Genomic DNA, 25392 nt, shown 5'->3' on the forward strand with positions numbered 1-25392 from the left:
AAGGAATACAGGTTTTATTTAACGGACACATTTTAATTACGGTTATATGTCGACGGGCATATGATAAGAACCACATATACAATGAGAGAGGAAACCCGCTGTCGCCACGCAATAGGATACTGAACGATTGCAATACATATATATATATATATATATATATATATATATATATATATATATATATTATTGTTTAAAAAACAAACACCAAATGGATTTAGCACAAGTTATACAACTTACTAGGCCTTCTATCATATGTTAAAAATTCGATCGTGACTCAAACACATTAGCTTTTACGTCGGTCAATGTGAAATAAAATACCTATTTCCACAAATATAATCTTGCTCACATTTAGAGTAAAAATAGCCACATTATTAATCAAATTTGGCTTAATTTAGTATGTGACATACAAGTAAAGAAAAGTATCTAAATCAACAAAATAATCAACTGCATAACAGCTAAACAGATGATTTCTCTTCATTTCACTGCATTGGTGTTTGACATCCAATAGCCGATAATTAATAAATCAATGTGCTCTAGTGATGTCGTTAAAAAAAAAAAAACTTTACAAGGTGTTTTGGTGTTTACAAGGTTTTTTTAATAGTCGGATATTGACATTATAATCAACAGTTTGTTTGTTTTGTTTAACGACAACACTAGAGCACATTGATATATTAATCACCGGCTATAATCGCCGCTATTGGATGTCAAACATTTGGTACTTTTGACAGTCTTTGAGAGGAAACCTGCTAAATTTTTCCATTAGTAGCAAGGGATCTTTCATATGCACCATCCCACAGACAGGATAGCACATGCCACAACCTTTGACAGACCAGTTGTGGTGCACTGGCTTGAACGAGGATGGGCCCACCGACGGGAATCGATCCCAAACCGACCGCGCATCAAGCCAACTCTTTACCACTGAGCTACGTCCAAAAGATAAATTTGAACTGTTCAACTTATTACCGTAGTTGAAAACAATTACACGTCTCGAGTTTCAAACAGAATTAAAGAAAGTATGTCTGTACAAATATCTTTTAAAATCAATACCAGGTTTATACTTATTTGGTATTGTTATGTGTTCCTTCTAGGAAGCTTAACTAATTTCTTGATTATCATCGGAGAAAGAAAAACAAATCTTTAAAAATACATTCTTTTTTCGTATTCAAAACTCCAGTTGCGTCCAGTGGTCAGGTCTGGTCAGGTCATAGGCTTTAACGTGCACATTCAGAGCAAGCTGTTTTAGTGCACGCCTGTCATGGGCACAGGTGCCAGCCTCGGCCAGCTCCTCCGTCCAGGACGGTCCAGTGGTTCCAGTCAGGTCATAGGGTTTAACATGCACATTCAGAGCAAGCTATTTTAGCGCACGCCTGTCATGGGCACATGTGCCCAGCCTCGGCCAGCTCCTTTGTCCAGGACGATTCAGTGATAAATGAAAAAACGCCAGTCACGTATCGTTGGTACGAAAGACAAATCACAGAAATGCTAAACTAATTTTGACGATTTATTTATTATTTAATCACAGTTGTAGTGTAAAAATCACAGAAATACAGATGTTGAGTTGTTCGACTCACGATTGTGTCCCGCTCAAGATCACTATATCAATAAGTGACATCATATAAAAAGGGGTCGGGGCATTGCCATGTCCACCACTATAGGCGTCTGAAGATTTTTTTCTATTAGTAGCAAGGGATCTTTTATATGTACCATCCCATAAAACAGGATAGCACATACCACTGTCTTTGATATACCAGTCGTGGTACACTGGCTTGAAATGGATAATAGCCCAATGAGCCCACTGACGGGGATCGATCCTAGACTGACCGCTCATCAGGCGAGTATTTTACCAGAGCTAATATATCTTGCCACCTTTAATAATGTCTTGTGAAAAAATCGATGAAAGCTGTGCAATCCATGACGGTACCAAATCCTTTACTTGCATCCATAGAAATAAAGTCTTGAATGTTGTTTGTGCTCACTGAAAAACAGGAAAATATTGACAATAAATTAAAATACATTGTATACATGTGCATAATATATATATATATTTAAAGCCGCACACCCTAGTTCCATCCAGCGAAAATAAATTATAATTTGGTTAATCTACAAACCTGTAACACACTTAGATCACGTTTTCATCAAATGGAGTGAAAGAGCAGGTTTTATATCGATAAATATCATGGGAATCCCCATGTCCCAATTGCTTGAAATAATTTTGAAAGTTAGTATTTTGATGTCACCGGTAGATGTCGCTCGAAGCACAAAAATGCCTACGTCACGACAAATTTCACAGACTTGGGGTGCGTTTCTTTCACCTCTCCTGGACATGTTCCAACTGTTCTGTCCTGGTTGTATCCCCTCTCCAGATATCGCAAGACTTAGCAAAATTATTGGTTTTAAGGGTTTGTAACGTTTTGTATTGAGACACTTACTTGTCTGAACTTTATTGTTACTGAAAATGTTCACGAACTGTGAAGAAAAATCTCACAAATGAACAACAACAAATCGGATGTTGATTGCGCGAACCGTGCACGAGAAAACAAATCGAACCAAAATGATAACGGTCACGTGGTATACAAGCGTCTGTGACATTGAAATGGAAATATCCCCTCTAAAAATAGATTAGACCTTGTCTGCTCAACGGTTTTTTCTCAAACGTGCGTCTATTTTTAAGAAATACGAAAAATGTATTTTGTGGTATTACAAACACCAGGATTACCAGGATTACCAAAAAACACTTCAGGTGAATGGAAATGTATATTCTAAATAATAAACGGTAAGTAAAGTGAAATTTTATTTGTGAAAAAATGGGTTTAATAGCGAAAAACAACGCCGTAATGGTTAACAACTAGCCGTAACTAGGGTGTGTCCCTTTAATAATTGAAGACGAGAGAGAGAGAGAGAGAGATAGACAGAGGCACAGACAGACACAGACAAAGAGACAGGACACAAGATCTGTTTTCAACCAGTAAGATTTTTTAATCAGTAAAAGAAGAAACCCACACCCTCCACTAAGCGATCAGAAGCAAAATACAATGCATGTATATTAACTTTATTAACACTTTTGTACAAAACCGTAAATAACATACCATGGGTTCAGGTACGTGTGCAGGAATATTAGCAGTGGGGTCTAGACTGTGGTGAGCGAAATATAAGGGTGTGTGTGTGGTGGTGGGGGGGGGGGGGGGGGGGGGGGAGTCGAGACATGGTTCCCCTGAAAATATATTGGGGACAAAAAGAACATCTGCTTGAATGGGGGAGGGGGAGGGGGAGGGGGTTTGACCACGAAACTCCCAGCAAACGCGCCTAGATACTCACTAGACCCTCTTTCCCCACACACGCAACTGGGTTTTTGATATATCATTCGTTGATCACAGACTGGAAAGCGAAATAACCTACTGGACATGGTCCATTTAGGTAGAGGTCATTCAAATTTGTACGCCAGCCCAACTTTGTCCTATATACATATACTAGCAGAGAATACATTAATGGGCTTTGGATACCATTGAACATACTTGCTTATATATATACTGAACAAAATGGAAAACTTGACACATATTATTTGTCCTCTGATAACCTCACAACGATATGTATGTTCATTAATGCAGACATTTGTCGATGGGAGGGATGTGATAAAGAGCAAAACACAATACGTCATCACGATGTTTAATTGTCTAACATGTTATGGCTTGAAATGTTGAAGGGGGGTCCAAATCAACATTCACATGATTTCAGATGAACGCATTGTGCAGTGTCAGTATCGAGTGTGACCTCCCTGCGCTTGAATAACTGCCCGACACCGTCTTCTCATGGATCTCAGCAATCGTGTGAAACACTGAACCGGAAGTCGCCTCCATTCAGCCACCAGCGCCTGTCCCAATGCCTGCAGTGTCCGAGGCGCGTTAACGCGGTTTCTGACACGTCTTCCGAGCTCATCCCAGACATGTTCAATTGGATTCATGTCGGGTGATCGGGCTGGCCAAGCCATGACTGGGATACCGGCATTTTGAAGAAAGTTCCGTGTTAATGCCGCTGTGTGTGGGGTTGCGTTATCATGTTGAAAAGTCAACCAAGGCCCATGGCTATTGATGAATGGCACCAGCACCGGCCTAAGCACTTGGTCGCAGTAGACTTGGGCGGTCATGTTCCCCTGGATGACGACAAGCCTAGACCTTCCATTGCAGGTGAATGCTCCCCACACCATCACGCTTCCTCCGTCAAAACGGTCGACCTCTCTGACACAGCACTGAGCATGACGTCCACCACGTCTTCGCCACGCCCTTATTTTGCCATCGGCGAAACTCATTATGAATCGGGATTCGTCTCTAAAGACCACTGTGTTCCATTGTCTCTGAGTGAAACTGACATGGCGTCTCGTCCACAGAAGTCGCTGTTGACGATGTAAACGGGTAAGAATGGGACCGAAGTATGGCCTTCGGGCTCTCAGTCCAGCAGTGCGCAGGCGGTTCCTGGTGGTCTGTGCGGTTACCCTCCCTCCCAGGAGCACCCTGCTGGTGGAAGTTTCTGTCGTAAAGCGGTCACGGAGATGACGTAAACGGATGTACCTGTCCTCCCTCTGTGACGTCACACGTCGAGGACCTGGTCGGGGGCGATCTGCAACTGACCCAGTTTGATGAAGACAGTCCTCAGGTTATTTATTGTTTGTCTGCTGCAACCAAACGCACGTGCAACGACCGTCACGGACTGCCGTCCGTCTAGACGCCCTATGGCGCGATTTCGTTCTTCATTTGACAGTCTCGGCATTTCCAATAGCAACAAATTCAGTAGCGAAAGTGTGTTTTTCCAAGTAATGTGACGACAGGCTACAAGTTTCAATCGATTTGGGACGCGAAATGCAATTCGTGCCAATTTTGCACATGCAAAACATGATTTCCATCAATTTGACCCGGCACATGCGCTCACGTGTTTCGCAAGCAATCTGATCAGCTTGTTGGCAAGCTAGTGTCATGGTAGTAACGATTTATAAATGTATTTTCAAACTGTAAAGTTTTCCATTTTGTTCAGTATATATTATGACAAAGCCATTAATTTCAGTAGTGTTAATTTCATTGGACAGTTAAATTTCGACATCTAGGACATTCACTTTGGTGCCTGGGTATCAGTTGTATTTAAACTGAACTTCAATAATGTGGGATACCGATCAGACTTAATGCTGGTAGGTACTGGGTTCGTATCCCGATACTGGCTCCCACCCAGAGTGAGTTTAACCACTCAGTGGGTAGATGTTGGGCCACTACACCAACTTCTCTCTTACTAACCACTAACAACTAACCCTCGGCCCTGGAAAGACAGCCCAGATAGCTGAGGTGTGTACCCAGGGCAGTGTGCTTGAACCTTAATTGGATTTATGCACGAAAATAATATTGAATGAATGAACGTTGGATATGTGGGGAATCTCAGTATAATCTCCAGTGGGTGTGACAAAATTAACAAACTTTCTTACTCTCAGTCTGAATACAGGGAAACTGCGGGGGTTGAACCCTCCAAGTCCCATCACTCCTACGCATGTGAGATCTGTCGGACGCAAATGTTCTCAAATATTCCTTTGCGGCAATCACTCTAAATTTCCTGCAACAATAAACCTTACAAACATGAATTATCATGCAGTTGACAAACTGAACACAGCGTCTTAACTAACATCCACTGGCAGTAAGACCGGCATCTGGAGTGTGGGGAGTGGCACCATTTCTAATATATGTGTGTGTGTGTGTGTGTGTGTGTGTGTGTGTGTGCTGGTTACAGCCTCTAGTGAGTGGGCACAAGCTATATTTTATCTTTATATATATAGTAGGACCAACTCCCCCACCCCCACCCCCAGTTACTACGGGCCTGGGTAGTTGTTAAGTTGTAAGTGCCTCTTAATAATGCCAGAAGTAACCACTGAACACTCTGAAGTGATCAGACAAAGTCCACAGGTAAAGCTGATGGGGAATGGCAGGTGGCCACAAGCACTTGTCGCGGTTGAAAAGACAAGGACCAAAATGTGGAGGTGGACAGCGAAAGAAAGAAAGAAAGAAATGTTTTATTTAACGACGCACTCAACACATTTTATTTACGGTTATATGGCGTCAGACATATGGTTAAGGACCACACAGATTTTGAGAGGAAACCCGCTGTCGCCACTACATGGGCTACTCTTCCGATTAGCAGCAAGGGATCTTTTATTTGCACTTCCCACAGGCAGGATAGCACAAACCATGGCCTTTGTTGAACCAGTTATGGATCACTGGTCGGTGCAAGTGGTTTACACCTACCCACTGAGCCTTGCGGAGCACGACAGCGAAAGAAGTAAAATGGGCGCTGCTATTTCGGCTAAAAATAGAATATAATTTAAAGGAAAGAAAAGAAAGTGGGCAGTAGGATAAAACACACGCACGCACGCACACTACAAGTTAGCATAGGCATCTTAAACGGGGTGGATAGGGAACATTTCACCCAATTCTTAAGATAATGCACTGGCCCCCTCAGTTGAAAATCAAATTAATATATACCACCTCCCCCACCCCTGTTACTGTCGTCTTCCGATGCATATAGGGTTAATAAGGGGAATAGGCAAATAAACTAGCGTAGTCCTCCATTTGTGGTTCTTTTACACCTATTTTGTATTTTTATATAACTTTTAGAATAGGGAATTAGGCCAATAACACCTACAGCAAAATTATTAATAATAAACAATATTATATAATAAAAGGTTTCAATAGCAGGCCTATATGTCAAAATAGAAATTAGATTTGTTGTTCTTGAGATTAAACATGCTGCGTTTAAATAAAAATTGTTAAAATAATTACATGCATTTTACTTCTAAATTATCTTCTGTAAGGTTGCATCAGTGAATGATCATTTCCAATTGCCTCAGAGCTGTAAGTTTTGAAGTCACACGGGAATGTCAACGTCATATCAAGGTCATATCAAGGTCATAGACATATTCGATCAATCAGCACCAAAATAAAAGGGTTTAATAGAGAAAAAATCGGAACATTGTTCTTGGTTCGAGAATACCGGTAGGTTCGACCGTTGGGCGTTCGAGCCAATGAGATTCTACTGTATAACATAATAAAAATTGTTAAAAATAATTGCATGTATTTTACTTCTAATAGTATTACCTTCTGTAAGGTTGCTTCAGTGAATGATCATTTCCAATTGCCTCAGAGCTGTAAGTTTTGAAGTCACACGGGAATGTCAACGTCGTATCAAGGTCATAGACATTGGCGCTGCTGGCGTCAGTGTATACGAAGATCACGTGGTAATCCTAAATAACCAATTATATTATGTAAACGTAACACGATATGGAATATATAATCTTGCTAAGGGTAGATCATATTGTTTTAAAATAATAAATTATAACTTTGATTCAGTCATTCTAGTTAAACACAGGATGTGGCTAATGGACAAGACGGTTAAAGAAGAAGTTTGTTTTGTTAATCATCGGCTATTGGATGTCAAACATGGTCATTTTAACACAGTCATAAAGAGAAAACCCGTTACCAATTTCCGTTAGTAGCAAGGGATCTTATATATGCACCATCCCACAGACAGAATAGCATTTACCATGGCCTTTGATATACCGGTCGTGATGCACTGGCTGGAACGAGGAATATCCCAATGGACCCACCGACGGGGATCGATCCTAGATCGAACGTGCATCAGGCATGCGCTCTACCACTGGGCTACGTCCGGCCCAACAAAAAGTTTTTAGAGAGGTCGGTCATGATCTTCTGGAAAATACATTTTGAAAAAAAGAAGAATATTTTCTTGGGGCAGGGGACTGGGTTCGACCTCCGAAAACCCCCTCTGCACACGCGCCTGTGATATGCATATCGATGTTTACGCGAGATACAACCGTTATCTTTAAACGACATCCGGAAAAATGTCAGCGCTTCACTTAAAACGAATTAAGAAAGGGGGCCTCAACGAGGAGAACAAACCTCCCATATAATTCCTTCAGATCCGCCCTTGGATAATGTTCACCTAAGGAATCGGCTTTCCTAATCATTTACATATAAAAGACGAAATAGCTCTAAACTGACCATCCTCAATATAATAACCAACAATTAAAGTAACTTACCCACGCTACAGGTTCGTCTGGATCATGGCTTGCCTTCTGTTTCCAAAGAGGAAACTGGAACAAATGAATAAATTAATATATACTCTTCAAAAAAAGAAACCTGACACTGGTAAAAATAATGCTATCGGATTATTTTGACAGAATCAAAGACATCAAAAAGACATCAAGTAAGTGAGCGAATGGCCATGCAAAAACACTAGAAAACATGTCCAATTCGCATAAACGTAGCCATAGTCAACGTTTGTACAGAAAAAACAACAACCCACAACCCTCAGAAAAGCACGTGCATCATGAAGTTCTGTAACTTTGCATGCCGAACCCTTCGTTGGTGGGGCATAAAAGGCCAACTCAGCAGTGATTTAAACAGACTGCATAAGGACACTGTAGGTAACGCAATAATGCCAAGATTGACGTCAGCTCAACGCAATAATGCCATTGGGAGATTGCAAGCAGGGGCAACTCAACAAAATGTAACAAGGCACTTCGTTTAATAGTGTGTGAATTCACCCCTAGCGCGAATACACTCGACACATCGTTGCCTCATGCTGTTGATCAGACATCTGAAGAACTCTTGGGGAATGGCCTGCCACTCTGCCATAAGAAGTTGACCCAGATCATGAAGGTTGGCCGGAGGGGCATGGTTATCCCGAACTCTCCTGCCTAATTCGTCCCAGGCCTCTCTATTGGGGCCAAGTCAGGCGAATATGCTGGCCAATCCATCCTGGCGATACCTTGTTGTCTGAGAAAGTCCGTTACCACCCTGGCGCGGTGGGGTCTGGCATTGTCATCCTGCAGAACTGCCCCCCCCCCCCCCCCCCCCCCCCCCCCCGCCAATCTGCTGAAGGCCTGGGAGAACCAACGGCCGGATAATCTCATTCAGATAGCGGATTCCATTCAGATTGCCATCCACCACATAGAGGGGGGTCCTGTGGTGGATAGAGATGCCGCCCCACACCATGACGCTGCCACCACCGAACCGGTGACGTTGTCTAACGTTAACGTCAGCGAAGCGCTCCCCAGGACGTCTGTAGACACGAACCCGACCGTCGTTGAACTGGAGACTAAACCTGGACTCATCAGTGAACATCACTCGACCCCACTGAACACGTTGCCACCGCAGATGAAGCGTGCACCAGTGACGTCTGGCCGTTCTGTGACGTGGTAGTGGTGGTCGAACAGCCTGGCGACGGCAGCGTAGATTATTGGCTCTCAGACGATTGCGTATGGTTTGATCAGACACTCGAGTTCCAGTCGCAGTCCGCAGATTGTCACGTAATCGGCGTGCAGTGGTTGTGCGTTGACGTAGAGCCATATTGGTGATGTAGCGGTCCTCTCTATTTGTAGTGCTTCGGGGTCTTCCCGAACGTGGACGATTTCGAACAGAATTCGTTGCTTGGTACCATTGCCACAGTCGGCCAACGACACTCTGACTGACACCAAGTCTCAGAGCAACATTTCTTTGCGTATTGCCATCCTGAAGCCAAGCAATAGCCCTTCCTCGATCTTCGATAGTCAGTTGAAGTCGTACCATTGTCGAATTTGGAGTGTGCACCGTACACGAACGCAAGCTCCAATTATACGGAAATTCAGCATTGGGAACATGGAATACACGTGCAAGGCGTGCAAATGAAGCGCTTTGTGAAAAAGCAAGTTATGGGCATCTAACAGACCTTTCGCTTTCGCCCTAATTTACGTGCAAATGTAAGCATGTTTTCGCCATTAGAACTAGTCGACAGTGTCATTGACAGTGGATTTTAATTCATTTATGGGTTGCTTAGACCCACTTTCGTCAAAATGGAACAATACCATTCGTGACATTATGGTCTAGCTAATATAATTGACATTCAGAAAATAATGTCGAAAATATCGTCTGACCCTTAAATTCTTTTGAGTAGTATATATATATATTAACGTCTGTAATAAACCCATTTCATTTAATATATAAGCAATATCGCCCAAGATTGTATATGCCAGAGTTCTTTCCCTTTTTAGGTTGCTCAACACTGAATAATAAAAACAATGTATGGTTTTATATATGTATTTCATTTTTTAGGATTTAGAATGTAATAACAAATATTATATTGTACTGTATTTATTACAGGGTGTCTGTATATATGAGTTGCTGTAATAAAGAGATGAATTTCAACCACTAGTTGTTCTGAACCTTAACTGAACTGCTACAAAATGGAGCCGACGTATAACTCCAAATGTAACAGAAAAATCAACCTTCACTGAGGGGATTCAAACCACGGACTCTCAGTCCAGCGCTCTACCAACTGAGCTAATAGGGAAATTCCCACTAGCTACTGCCAGTAGGAGCACTTTATACCAACACTCCTACATAAATGCCAGGCCAAGGTCAGGTCGTCCCAGAGTAACCACCGCCGCTTAAGATCAATACATCCAGGACGTCGCAAAATTTCTGACCAGACGGTTCGTAATCGGCTGACGGAGGCAGGCATTTTCCCTAGAAGACCAGTGCGACGTAACGTTTTGACCCCACGTCACTTGGCGGAGCGTCTGCAGTGATGCCAGCAGAGGGCGAGATGGACACGTGCCAGGTGGAGGACTGTTTAGTTCTCAAGTGAGTCTCGATTTCCACGGTCACGTACTGATGGACGCACACGTGTCTATAGACGTTGAGGGGAACGTTATACTCCAAACTGCGTGCACAAGTAAACCGTTTTTGTGGTGGCAGTGTCATGGTGTGGGCAGGAATCCATCATGGTGGTAGGATGGCTCTTGTGCATGTGGCAGGTGCATTGACGGGCATCAGGTATCGAGACGAGATCCTGCAGCATCACGTCATTCCGCACATGAACGTCAACGGTGGAATGTTTCTGCATAACAAAGCCAGACCACATGTTGCACGTGTCAGTCAGGCGTTTCTGCAGCGCCACAACGCCCAGACACTACCTTGGCCTGCACTGGGATGCACTGGATCAGCGTGTGCGCCGGAGGTTGCATAGTACCAAAGAAGAGTTTCGTGTCAAAGGTGTTCGGACCCCCCCCCCCCCCCCTCAAATTTGAGAAGTGCCCCTTTTATTTAGGATTTTTAGGTTTTTTACAAATTTATTCTGTCAATGTATAGAACACTGTAGAATACGTCTGTCAGCGTCGCTGTTGTAGCACTATTATATTATGGTCCATGTGAACCGTGTGCTATTTTTCAATAGTGCCTTTTCATAATGTTATGGTGCTCTTTTTGTCTTGGACCCCCCTCATCAGAAAAGCTGGATCCGCCCCAGAGTAATCCTCTTTCCATGGCGTCTTGATCTTTGGTTGCTTGTATCATGTCTACCACGGTTGGGTTTATTATTATTATTATTATTATTAAACTTTGAAAATCAATGTCAAGTTTCTTCTCTTTTTTTTTTAAGAGTATATATATTCTAAAATTAAAATAACAATAATAGGCCTAATACAGACGTATACAGTCCTGCCTTACCCACCCCACCCCACCCCACCAAGCGAACGTGAACGCGAACAACCTATTCCATCGACAGCGAAATAGCATGCGTTTTTATATCAGAAAACTGAAATAGAATATTGCCTATATTTTTAATATTTTATGCAAATCAAGCAATGAACTGCAAAATAGTTTTGGAAACTTCCCAATAATTCCCCTTCGCTTAAACTGCGACTGCTTCCACGGCCTTCGCGTTCGTTTGGTGCAAATGGACTAGTGGATAAAACCCATTCGTTAGCGTTCGCAGTCACAACCACTTTAATAAGTTTATACATGATGGAGTGTGTATGAAGACTTAATCGTCCTAGTATCAGAAAATATGAATATTTAATTAAAAACCAAATTTCTGGAATTACACTTTTCAACAACCATAAGTACTCATAATATAGTAAATAACATGTTAATTTTATAATTTGTAGTGGACACACGTGTGATTCAGTTTGTCTGTTATAACACTCAGACACGCACGTTACCGTGCTAAGCTTTGAAATTATACATTCTGAGATATATAAAGTAAATGTAGCTTTCAATCATTTTAATTTAACACTATTTAACATGTCACGGGGATTCTATAATACCCGTAACTGAATAAAACACGATTGTCCAAATATCTCTCCTAACTGTACATCTATTAGATCTCTCTGTAACAGGCAGTATCTACCCGCGTTGGCTCGTCTAGGTATGATCAGAGATAAGATCTTATATAAAGTATATATTATTGTAGCACGTTTAGTTCACTAGAAAACACAACAAAAACACAATACACTTGGAATCTGTATTAACCTACGCTGACAAATGTACTGCCGCAGTAGTTAATTACTAACAACAATAATAACAACCCAGGAACTGATCACTTAATTAGTTAATCTCTAGGTGTCTGGTTTACACAATATGCTAATCACTTCACCGTGACACAACAGCCACACGTGTGATAACTGAGAAACGCTAACACACACACGTGTGATAATTGAGAAACGCTTCCAGGGGAACTTAATTAATAAAGGAATTACAGCTCTATTCCTAACTGGTTAATTTTTAATTAACCCTAACTACTCATTCAGTAACCTTGTAACACAGAATTAATACTGGTACCTATCACAATAAAGACAATAACCTACAGTTTACCTAGGTCTTCTAGGATGACTGGCTAAGCTTTATATTACCAAATACTCGTATAAATATAGAACAGTAAGACTACGATTTACTTCGTCAGATGACCGAAGACACTGTCTAAAGAATATTGGTATAATACAGTATTAAAATATTTAAAGTCACATCAATCACATCAAGGTTATACAACAGAGCAGAAATAATATATTTACCAAAGTCCAAACGGACTAACGTTCCCTGGGAGCCGTCGTTTTTGCTTCTCTGATAACTCTAAAACACCAGCTATTTATTATAAATCGAATATCGCCTGGGGGTACATCGCGGCACCGAATCTTATCATGTGAGTTTCCACCACGACCAGAGTCGGTATATTTTCTCTGATCGTCAGACTGGCTGTCGCCATTCCGCGAGCAATCCCCTGGCCATAAACAGCACTACCGGAGATATTACGTAACTACTAGCCACATGGCCTCCACACCTGATCTGGGTGTGTATTAGAAGTACAGCTCGAGGACCGTCGCGCAAAGGTATTACGTAACAAGTTGCCCATCTGGCTAAGTGCATTTGAAACTGCACACGGTCCTCTAGAACAATTAATATCGCCAAAGGCGAAAACAAAATTAAAAGCATGTACCGCCACACACCCCCACCTCAAAAAGGATATTTCCTCTACTCTAGGAATAAGGAAATATACTACATTAAAACAAAAAGGTGCGTTAACCGACGCATACGGACATTTATAACACATGTAATAATAAGGTGACTACCAGTAATCACACTGAGTCTCTGAGTCCCTGGTATACAAATAAAATATATAAAAACAAAACAGAAATCAAGAATGTCAACACATTATCGTAACGTTCAACTTCGGGACAGGGCATCAGCGATTACATTGGATGTGCCCTTGAGATGTTCAATGGTAATTGGGTATTCTTGCAGAAGAAGACTCCACCTCAAAACTCTCTGGTTGGTGGCTTTCATTCTGTGAATGAAGGTAAGCTGATTATGATCAGTAAAGACCACCACTTGATGCACTGCCGATTTCACGTAGATCTGAAAATGCTTCAGAGCTTGTACCATGGCCAAAGCTTCCTTCTCTATAGTGGAATAGTTCACCTGGTGTTTGTCAAACTTTTTCGAGAAGAAACTTACAGGATGGTCCAGTCCATTTTCGTCTTCCTGGAACAGCACAGCTCCAGCTCCCACGTCATTGGCATCCACAGCTAGCTTGAAAGGCATTCGGTAGTCTGGTGCTGCCATCAGGGGAGACGAGGAGAGCATCTGCTTGAGACGGTTGAATGACTTCTCGCATTCATCTGACCACTGGAACTTCGTTTCCTTCTTTAGCAGCGATGTGATGGGGGCCGCTACCATCGCAAATCTAGCACAGAAACGACGATAATAACCGGCCATACCAAGGAACCGGCGAACTTCACGACGGTTGGTCGGTGCAGGGTACTGGCTGATGCTTAGTGTCTTGGTCTGCAGTGGGGCGACGCAACCATGTCCGACAGTATGACCTAAGTAGGTCACTGAAGCTCTCACGAATTCACATTTGCCCAGGTTCACAGTCAAGTTAGCTTTCTGTAGGCGACTGAATATTTGTTGTAGCCCGGTTAAATGTTCATCTCAAGTGTCGGTGGCTAACTCCACATCGTCCAGATATACACTGACGTTTTCTAGGTCTGATAACACCTGGTTCATCATCCTTTGAAAGGCAGCAGGGGCAGTCTTCAAACCAAACGGCATCACTCGGAATTGGAAGAGGCCGTCAGGTGTGATGATCGCCAGAATGTCCTTAGCTTCCTCCGTTAACGGAATGGCATAAAAACCCTTCAGTAGGTCCAATTTGGTGATGTATTGCGCGTGTCCAACTCGGTCGATGCAATCGTCAAGGCGGGGTAGAGGGTAGAGGGTAGGCATCTGCCTTGATGAGTTGATTCACGCGACGTATCACATCTATCAACACTTTTGAAAAAGCTTCCCCAACTATGGGAACCTTCTGCAGGGGATAAGGAGGAATTAGCTGATTTGGTTTGCCCACAACCTGACACACATGATATGACATACAATGCTTACTGACATCTGCAAACATTCCCTTCCAGTAAAACTCTGAGGCAAGTTTACTATGAGTTTTATTCCGCCCTAAGTGGCCAGCAAACACGTCCTCATGTGCTAACAATAACAATGACGGACGGTACTTAGAGGGCACCACAATTCTACATCGTGTCACACATTCCTCACTATCAGGCACAACCTTTTCCACACTCTTATTCATTAACACTCCCATGTCCATATAATACCCTGACATCTGATCCTCCATCTCACCCTCAGTTAACAATGTAGTGCGAGCTGCCAACAAACTTGGATCAGCCCCCTGCTCTAGGATTATCTCTTGTCTATTACAAGGTAAGTCCCCCCCCCCCCCCCCCCTATCAAACACAACTGGTTCATTTCCCCTCATTTCCACCACATTTAATTCCTCAGTTGACTTGTCTACCATTTTACTGATAACCTCATCCACTCCAATTTCATGGCTCACACGTATCAGACAAATCACAAATATCCTCTTGGTCTCGTGCTAACCTACTGGCCATAGCCCTAGTCATTACAAACGCAGGATATCTAGTCTCATCAACCTCACACTCTTCTATGGGTAAAGGGCTGTCTTCAATTAACAATTGGTCACATTGCGGCTGACAACATTGACTAGTCAAATCATTACCCAACAAAACTCCTATGTTTTCAAAAGGCAAGTCCTTCACAACACCCATAATGACTGGTCCCGTCACAAACTTCGAACACAAGAAAACCGTATGTAACCTGACAACCATATTTTCTCCAGTAACCGAGGTTAAAGCCAAACTACGTCCTGTATCTGAATTCTCAATACCAGCTAAAAACTCTTGCGTGATCAGACTCTGACTACACCCGGTATCTCTATAGATTGATATTGCCTTAGGACTCAATTCTTGTTTCACATCACAAACCATACCAGTGGAAACATACGGGTTTACTTTTTCTGCCATGGGATTAACCATTAACTCTCTCGCTAACGGAGCTGACCTCACTAAACCGACCACTTGCGCATTATCGCATTTCCTTTTAAAACAGTCCCCGACAAGATGGTTATCCTTTTTACAGTAACTGCAATGTGGACGAAAAGTTCGTGCATTGGCTGATAATGCAGGTTTATCCTTACTTTGCCCACCAGGTACATTCCTTGCCTGACTAGCTGACCAACTAGAAGACTCTCCCCGATAGTTACTTTCCCGGGAAAAACCTGGCTGAAATTTCTTCTTATCACCCTGTTGTAAAGAGCTACCCTGTACTGCCTGAGCTTTGTGTATTAACACGTAATCATCTGCCACTATGCCTGCCTCCTCTATCTTTTTGACATCACGATCCTCTAAATGAATACGTAAGCTAACTGGTAAACCATTTTTAATGTCCTGTAAGATCAACAACTCCCGTAACTCGGTATATGACTCTACCTGATGAGACACCACCCATTTATCAAACATCCCTGCCTTCTTAGCCACAAACTCACTATAAGACTGATCCTGCGTTTTTCTCAACTCGCTATACCGTAAACGATAATCCTCAGGTCGTAATTCATACGCCCTCAACACTGCAGCCTTAACTAGGTCGTACTGACTTGCTCGCTCATCACTCATTGAATTATAAGCTATACTAGCCTTCCCCTTAAACTTAAGACACGGCTAACAATGTCCACTTAGACTGCGGCCAATTTAGCTGCTTAGCGGCCCATTCAAAAAGTTGGAAGAACATATCTACCTCCTGGTCATCAAATACCGGCACTGATCTATAAGCCTCCGACATGTTAAAACCATTTCCTGCCTCACGTCTAACTTCTTCAGTGTTCAACTTTAACTCATGTTCAACTTTTAATTTTGCTAACTGGAATTCTCTATCCCTATCTCTCTCTTCTCTCTCTCTCTCTCTCTCTCTCTCTCTCTCTCTCTCTCTCTCTCTCTCTCTCTCTCTCTCTCTCTCTCTCTCTCTCTCTCTCTCTCTCTATCTAATGCACGTTCTTCTCTTTCGTACTCAAGCTTTTTAAAAGCTAATTCTTGTTCCACACTTAACTCATTTATCTCTATCTCTGGAACAATCTCACTGTCTTCCATAACAGGACTATCACCAAAAACTTCCTGGATAATAATTGTCCTTATATCTCCTAAGGTTTTAGCTGATGTTAAATCAATTTCTCGCTCACCCGCGATTTCAACTAACTCGGCCTTACGTGCTCGCTTAATCTCAACTACACTGAGCGTAGGCCTATGCAGAAAATTCTTATCCATGTTTAGATATGACGCACTTATTATTAATTAATTTTCTAGTGAACAACGTTGCTACTTCTAGTTATTTGTAAAAATAACTTACAAAGCTCCCATTTACAAACAATACCTTTTTTTTTTAAATATGCATGTCCCATTTCAGATCCCGGACGAGCCCCCAATTTTCTACTCCTGTCACGGGAATTCTATAATACCCGTAACTGAATAAAACACGATTGTCCAAATATCTCTCCTAACTGTATATCTATTAGATATCTCTATAACAGGCAGTATCTACCCGTGTTGGCTCGTCTAGGTATGATCAGAGATAAGATCTTATATAAAGTATATATTATTGTAGCACGTTTAGTTCACTAGAAAACACAACAAAAACACAATACACTTGGAATCTGTATTAACCTACGCTGACAAATGTACTGCCGCAGTAGTTAATTACTAACAACAATAATAACAACCCAGGAACTGATCACTTAATTAGTTAATCTCTAGGTGTCTAGTTTACACAATATGCTAATCACTTCACCGTGACACAACACCCACACGTGTGATAACTGAGAAACGCTAACACACACACGTGTGATAATTGAGAAACGCTTCCAGGGGAACTTAATTAATAAAGGAATTACAGCTCTATTCCTAACTGGTTAATTTTTAATTAACCCTAACTACTCATTCAGTAACCTTGTAACACAGAATTAATACTGGTACCTATCACAATAAAGACAATAACCTACAGTTTACCTAGGTCTTCTAGAATAACTGGCTAAGCTTTATATTACCAAATACTCGTATAAATATAGAACAGTAAGACTACGATTTACTTCGTCAGATGACCGAAAACACTGTCTAAAGAATATTGGTATAATACAGTATTAAAATATTTAAAGTCACATCAATCACATCAAGGTTATACAACAGAGAAGAAATAATAAATTTACCAAAGTCCAAATGGACTAACGTTCCCTGGGTGCCGTCCTTTTTGCTTCTCCTAATAACTCTAAAACACTAGCTATTTATTATAAATCGAATATCGCCTGGGGGTACATCGCGGCACCGAATCTTATCATGTGAGTTTCCACCACGACCAGAGTCGGTATATTTTCTCTGATCGTCAGACTGGCTGTCGCCATTCCGCGAGCAATCCCCTGGCCATAAACAGCACTACCGGAGATATTACGTAACTACTAGCCACATGGCCTCCACACCTGATCTGGGTGTGTATTAGAAGTACAGCTCGAGGACCGTCACGCAAAGGTATTACGTAACAAGTTGCCCATCTGGCTAAGTGCATTTGGAACTGCACACGGTCCTCTAGAACAATTAATATTGCCACAGTTGAAAACAAAATTAAGAGCGTGTACCGTCACATAACATTAAAAAAAACTTAAATTAAAACCCCAGAGCCAGCGGCGTTAATAGGCCTACTTACTTGCTTATTGTCGTTTGAGATAAATACACAAAAACATTTCTCTAAGAGATCTGGGTTATTTTCCTTCACGTGTTCACAGAGCTTCCAGGTATTCTCCTCACTGGAAAAACAACAACAAAAAGCAATTCTAACAAACAAACCAAACATTACCAGTTAAATAAATATATCTAGAAACGTTCATGAGCATAACACTAAATCAACTGAATTAACAAACAAACAGCAAACAAAAATCATCTTATGCAGGGGTGGATTTCGGGGATCGAACCACCCCCCCCCCCCCCCCCCCCCCCCCCCCCCCCCCCCACCCACCTGCTCAAGCGAATTTTCATTAAAAAAATTATATTACTACATGATACGATTATTGCTGCTGACCATGGGCTGGGGTTAAGGTTACGATCGTCTAGGATTTTATAGTGGGGGTGGTTGAGGGGGGTAACTACATTGTCCATGAGTCATGTTATGGGGCGACATTTTTTGTGCTATTATAACGTGCTAGGGAAAAAAGAGGTTTTATTGGGGGGGGGGGGGGGGGGTTATTTGCATATTCGAACCACCTCGGCGGATCCATTCAACTGTTTTTTTCTCGTTCCAACCAGTGCACCACAACTGGTCAAAGCCCGTGGTATGTGCTTTCCTGTCTGAAAGCGCATATAAAAGATCCCTTGCTGCATTAGGAAAAAATTTAGCGGGTTTTCCTTTGATGACTAAGAGTCAGAATTACAAAATGTTTGTCATCCAATAGCCGTCTCGTACGCTTATGAAATACATCAAAATTAAAAAAAATTTAAATTAAAATTAAACGCACTCTCTCACAGATGGTTTACCTAATTATTGACCCAACAAGGTATTGTATGACAATATATACATTTGATTTGTACCTAAAAGTACTTTATTAAACCATCTACATAACCACCATATCACACTTATTATTGATATTTTATCAAAATAATTGAATTATGGGTACGGTCCATAATTCTGAGAAAAATAACGGCTATTTGGAGAGCAGAGGTGTGACGTATTATTTTGAGTCACGTGACGGGCATTCCCCGAATAACCGCAGTGTCAAAATTTTTTACCAAGCTCGTGTAACGAGAACGCTTGACCGTTCTATGCGACGTAGGGTAAATAGGAAAACAACAACAATGAAAATAAGTTATTAAAAAATAATAAAAACATGTACTGAATGATAATAAGCTTATATATTAATTTATTTTAGTAAAAGAAGCATGTTAAACGTCGACAATCCCGACTAGTTAGGCCTTTGCATCTATAAATAAATTTATCGTTAACTTAGTCGTACGCGAAAAACTTTAAACATCTGGATCACGAACACCTTCATTTTCCACCTTGTCAAATTCATTATTATGCAAAATATGCCATAACAGCTGACTTGGGATAGGAATTGTTACATGAACTAGACGATGTTTATATACGATGTGACTATATATACGAAGGCCGTGTATATAGCCTCCGCTATATTCACAGCAAAAATTTATATAGGCGGTAAAAAAGTATTTTATTGATCCATATTACCGAACCATCTGGAACAGGAGGAATACATACTAAGTACTGTACGAACAGAGCGTTTTCTGAACAGGGGAGGGGGAGTACATGAATTTAGCGGACCCTTTTGTGTACGTTTTCCATAGACATATGAATAGCGTAATATTGTTCGTATAGTACTAGCAAAATAAATAATAATGATAAAATATTAATATTAATAATAATAATACACAATTATTATTATTATTATTATTAGCCTACTACTACCTTTTTGGGGTGGAGGGTGCGGTGTTTTATCTGGGGGAATTTTGGCTATAAAAAATGCAAGATTAACGTGCGTGCACACACGCACAAACGGCAGGCTGAACTTATCCCTGCACGTAGAACTGGATTCAACTGGATTAAGTAATAATTCAATCTAATTAAAAGTAGCTCCACTATTACATGTGGATCTAACAGCAGCCCGTTGGAGTTCATATCTAGATGACCTTTCATTCGACCAATCAAAACCTTACTTGTAGAATCATGCCAGATTGGTAATAATTAAGCCAACCTTTGGACGACAAAACATGCGACAGTACAGGTTTTTTTAACGCTATACATTAAACCAAATTACCACTTTGCGAACCAGTCAAAATAATTTAATAATAATAATAATAATAATAATAATAATAATAAATGGTGAGTTCATGTTCTGAATGTTTATTATTTTATTTCAGCGTATTCGCAATTATTTTCGTTATGAAATTAATAATATTTTTTATTATTTGCCATTTATATAGCCGGCCCCCATTTGCCAAGTCTCTATACACGGCGGTCGTTTATATAAAATTTAAAAATACATTATACGGTTGTCGTATATATAGCCTCATCACTACGAGTCTGTTTTGCCGTATTTTTTTAACTTATAAACATGAAGAGTTCTAACTTTTAGAAATGAATCGTCTCATGGAATTCCCTCGATCGTAGTTCAATTAAAATGTTTTGGATCATACAGTAACTAGGGTTGGTATTCCAAATGAATGTAATTTCCATTTATAATCCATATTTAGAGAAATAGGCCCACTAAATCCGTGATTGAGTGTCTTTAAATGTTATTTTACAGAAATATTGCTCACCAACAATTAGCGGTATACGAGCATGTCGCTCGATCAGGAAGGATCACCACAGCTTCGTTCATTGTCTGTTGACAGCCGGAGTTACTCTTTTTGAGCCCACCCCAAATTAATGTCCTTGACACCGGTATACTGGCTAACACAGCGTTGTTCTCGGGTTATATTAGATCAAATTCTTCTATCGTTCTATAAAGTTAAATATATCTATAACATCGGTTATATGTGGCGTAAAACATATTAGTGCACCAAAGTCGAAGCGAATTCGCGGAATTGGCGTGACGTCACACGGCCTAGTTACCGATCATCCGGGTCTTTGGAGGGTGAAGCAAAGCCTTAGGTCTCACTACACAGATATCATCTGCCATTGAAACCCATGTTAAATTGCCCAACTTCAAACAAAGATTGCTAATAGAACGGGTTCTCGTTGGCACTAACAGCATACACCATTGCGAACATACATTATATAAGCATTTATTTTCACTCCAAAATTGAGAACATTTCTTCTCAGTTTTTTGCTATAAGACCGCATCTGGCTGTAGTACCGGTCCGAACAGGTCCGAACATTAGCCGATTCACTCCAGCTGTCACTTGCGCTTTATACCCCATGTCCCAAAAGGTCGATGCACAATATTACAAAATAACATGGGCAAAATACAGCCAGAAGGCTTACCATTAAACATACTTATTGTTTTAATTCTTCACCATTTCCTAGAAGTGAATATGTGAACCATAACGTGTCACAATTAGGAACTATAGTGGACCGTAATCAATCAACTCTCATCCGGAAGTTTTTTGTTCAGTCTTGTGCTGTACTGGAATTGTTATTGCAATTAAAATTTAAGTAATACAGACAAAACAAATTTTTGATAATATACAACTGGAAAAAGGAGATGGAGGCAAATATCATGAATGTTAGTAAACTGATCTATATCAATATGCCTTCTGCTAGACTACACATATTTAACCGAAGTTGTTTTTAACCTGGGTTAAATTACCTCTTGTATAGATACACTTATGTAGCATATTAAAGGTAAATGTATATAAAAGGATTTTTTTATTTTATTGTTTTAAATACATAGTGATACACAGGTACAAACTGTACACTTGTTTTCTTTTATTATATATCTATCTATCTATCTATCTATCTATCTATCTATGTATATATATATATATATATATATATATATATATATATTCCTTCAGAACCAAGTAAATACTAAACACAGTTCATTATTTTAGTTTCAGAGATACAAGTATACCTTTTTTGTTTAATACATTATACATTTGGGCTATTACACGTCCGTAGGAACAATATCTGGAGTGAGGGAGGGGCAAAATCTCTAGTACTAGGGATAGTCTTGGGAGGGGTGGGGGAGAAGCCATATATATATATATATATATATATATACATGTGTATATATATATATATATATATATATATATATATATATATATATATATATATATAGAGAGAGAGAGAGAGAGAGAGAGAGAGAGAGAGAGAGAGAGATACTGATTTAGCCTTCTCAAAGTTTACTAAAAATTATTTAATATGCGTTCAAAATGTACAAACTACAATCTTAATCTTAAACAATGACCCACGTCGTCGCTTGTTCTACGTAGATCTGTTGAATTATATCCACCACGCACTTTAATGGGATCCTGGATTCCGCTTTGAACAGAATAAACAAACAGATCTTAGAAATAAAAAGTGTCTCCTTTCAAACAGCTATTCTACCTCATCCCTATGCCAAGCCCCAACCCCAGCTCAAACCCCAATTTCTGCTTCGACGACCCTGGAATATATAATAAAATAAATGTATCTTTCAACTTCTGATGAATTACAGCCAGCTTCCATTTACGTGTATCCATGACAACCACGACAAACGTACGACGGAACACGTGATCCACATGGTGCTCACGGACATGGACCACGACGATGACGGCAAGATCACCGCCATCGAAGTGATGGGCACCTTCATCGTCGACTTCGACAGAACCCCGTGTATGTATTACGAGCCCCTAGAGTCGTCAACTTAAAGGTCATTTATTGACGGTGTCCTTTCTTTGACTTCGATATAACCATGTCTCAAATGTTATCCATATTTTGATTTATATATGGGTGTATGTATGTACACACATACATACATACATATATATAAACATACATATACATACCTATATACATAAATACCTACATACATAAATACATACGTATACATACATTCTATTGGGAAGGAAGGATGGAAATGTCTTATTTAACGATGCACTCAACACATTTTATTTACGGTCATATGGCGTCGGACATATGGTCATGAACCACACAGATATTGAAGGAGGAAACCTGCTGTCGCTACTTTATGGGCTACTCTTTTTGATTAGCAGCAAGGGATCTTTTATATGCACCATCCCACAAACAGGGTAACACATACCACGGCCTTTGATATACCAGTCGTGGTGCACTGGCTGGAGCGAGAAATAGCCCAATGGACCCACCAACAAGGATCGATCCCAGACCGACGCGCATCAAGCGAACGCTTTACCACTGGGCTACGTCCCGCCCCTCATTCTATTGAGTGTCAGACAAAGATATATGTACTAACGAACGTCGATACAAAATTTTTGCCAAAATAGTGATGTAATTGTATTATTTTAATTTTTAATTTCATCATTATAATGGTTTTAGATTATATGCAATACATGAATGAACGTTTAACGATATCCGGAACAAAGTTAACATCAATTAAAGAACGAACTATAAATAACATAAAAATAGACAAATTTTGAACAAAATGGTCAAACTAACAAAAAAACACCTACATAGAATTTTTTTTAAAGTATAAATGTTTTTACTGAACTCATAAAACGTTTAAGAGACACTCATAGATAGATAAACTTTGAGCATCATAATTTTTAGATCGACAAGAATATAATACATGACGTGAAACCTCTCAAAACCGGACCCTCTGTAAACCGTAATTCCTCACAAAACCGGGCATTTTTCATGGTCCTTTTTAAAACTCAGTACAAAAAATAACCTCTCTAAACCGGATACCTCTTAAACCGGACATTTTACTTGGTCCCGAGGGTGTCCGGTTTAGAGGGGTTTCACTGTATTATATTCTTGTCGATCTCGAAAAATTATGATACTCATAGTACTCAATGTTTTAACAAGTGGATCAAAGAATCGACCATGACGAATTCGTGAAGCGCTGGGAGGCTCATTACCGAGATATCCGCCATTTCGCCACGTACCTGTTCCTACACCTCGACACCAACAACGACCACTACATCACTACTGCAGATGTCAGCAACATTCTCCTCGATATAGACTGTAAGTGAATTTTTTTTAAAGCAGCATTATTTGCATTATTGTACAATTTTTTTTTTTTATCATTAAACAAAAGTTTATGATGTAAACAGCCATTAAAATATTAAAAGAAATTTGTAAAATAAGCAGGAGATAACCAAAATGTCCTAAAAAAACAACCCCAAAACCCCCCACAACAACAATAAACAAAACCCCCCCCCCCCCCCCCCCAAATGCCCCACAAGATTGTTCTTTATTGTTTCAATCTTTATAAACAACCATCTTGAATTTTACCTCCAAAAGCTATCAAGGTTATGTTTTCTAACAGACATCAATGAATCAATTAGTCGTTCGATCGATCGACCAGTCAATCATTTGACCTATGCTTATATCCCCTGACGTTTCAAGTATATCTGTCTTGGGCATATTGTCTAAGTCCTTGAAGAATTGTGGACTACATAGCTCAGTTAAATGTATTAATAATGTCTGTTGTCCTACAGATGATCGTGACGGCACGGTGACTGCCATGGAATTCAAGGAATGGCTGCGTGACGTAAGTGTTAATAACTTATAAGGAAATACCCATACACACGCATGCACACACTACTAACACGCACAATGGGGAAGAGAGATAGAGATAGAGACAGAGACAGAGACAGACAGAGACAGACAGAGAGAGAGAGAGAGAGAGAGAGAGAGAGAGAGAGAGAGAGAGAGATGGGGGGCAGGGAGGGACACACACACACAGAGAGAGGGGGGTGGGGTGGGAAAGAGAGTTAGTGTTTACACGGTGTGCTCAATGCAACTATTTCTATATTTTCAGCTCTACACCAATTGCCGAATTCACAACTAACCAACTGAAATTAATAAAACTTAATAAATAACACTGTCAAGTCATGTTATAGTATATGGACAACAGCTGACCATTATCATTATTGCAATAAACTGTAGAATTATTCCTCACCAGTAAACCCTATTTCCAGTTCCAACCAGTGTTCACTGTAGCGCTAGTATTTTTGTGATAGTGTGGGCATACAACACCCATTGTCTTGCT

General features: G+C 40.5%; 2 protein-coding genes across 2 annotated transcripts; one reads left to right on the forward strand and one right to left on the reverse strand.

Annotated features, from left to right (window-relative positions):
- Positions 1-1488: 1488 nt before the first annotated feature.
- LOC121391560 (protein N-terminal glutamine amidohydrolase-like) lies at positions 1489-21321 on the reverse strand. The gene is made up of 6 exons (XM_041523146.1): positions 21032-21321; positions 18411-18510; positions 8084-8137; positions 7122-7267; positions 5462-5586; positions 1489-1975 (listed from the first exon to the last, which is right to left on the reverse strand). The coding sequence occupies exons 1-6, from the start codon at positions 21091-21093 to the stop codon at positions 1869-1871; spliced, it is 594 nt and encodes a 197-aa protein (XP_041379080.1). The 5' UTR covers positions 21094-21321; the 3' UTR covers positions 1489-1868.
- On the forward strand, positions 20826-25224 carry LOC121391571. The gene is made up of 5 exons (XM_041523155.1): positions 20826-20918; positions 22876-23033; positions 24204-24362; positions 24839-24891; positions 25162-25224. The coding sequence occupies exons 2-5, from the start codon at positions 22940-22942 to the stop codon at positions 25189-25191; spliced, it is 336 nt and encodes a 111-aa protein (XP_041379089.1). The 5' UTR covers positions 20826-20918; positions 22876-22939; the 3' UTR covers positions 25192-25224.
- The last annotated feature ends 168 nt before the right edge of the window (positions 25225-25392 follow it).

This window comes from Gigantopelta aegis, chromosome 3 (genome assembly GCF_016097555.1).
Source record: "Gigantopelta aegis isolate Gae_Host chromosome 3, Gae_host_genome, whole genome shotgun sequence".
NCBI classification, from domain to species: domain Eukaryota; kingdom Metazoa; phylum Mollusca; class Gastropoda; order Neomphalida; family Peltospiridae; genus Gigantopelta; species Gigantopelta aegis.

What these genes read in the sequence shown, in the direction of transcription:
- LOC121391560 (XM_041523146.1), bottom strand. Translation starts at nt 21,093, where the DNA reads ATGAACGAAGCTGTGGTGATCCTTCCTGATCGAGCGACATGCTCGTAT. An exon ending in TCGTATACCGCTAATTGTTG is followed by an intron (nt 18,511 to 21,031) that starts GTGAGCAATATT and finishes TTGTTTTTCCAG; the next exon opens with TGAGGAGAATACCTGGAAGC. An exon ending in CTGAAGCAACCTTACAGAAG is followed by an intron (nt 5,587 to 7,121) that starts GTAATACTATTA and finishes TTATTGTTGCAG; the next exon opens with GAAATTTAGAGTGATTGCCG.
- LOC121391571 (XM_041523155.1), top strand. Translation starts at nt 22,940, where the DNA reads ATGGTGCTCACGGACATGGACCACGACGATGACGGCAAGATCACCGCC. An exon ending in CGACTTCGACAGAACCCCGT is followed by an intron (nt 23,034 to 24,203) that starts GTATGTATTACG and finishes TGTTTTAACAAG; the next exon opens with TGGATCAAAGAATCGACCAT. An exon ending in CATTCTCCTCGATATAGACT is followed by an intron (nt 24,363 to 24,838) that starts GTAAGTGAATTT and finishes GTTGTCCTACAG; the next exon opens with ATGATCGTGACGGCACGGTG.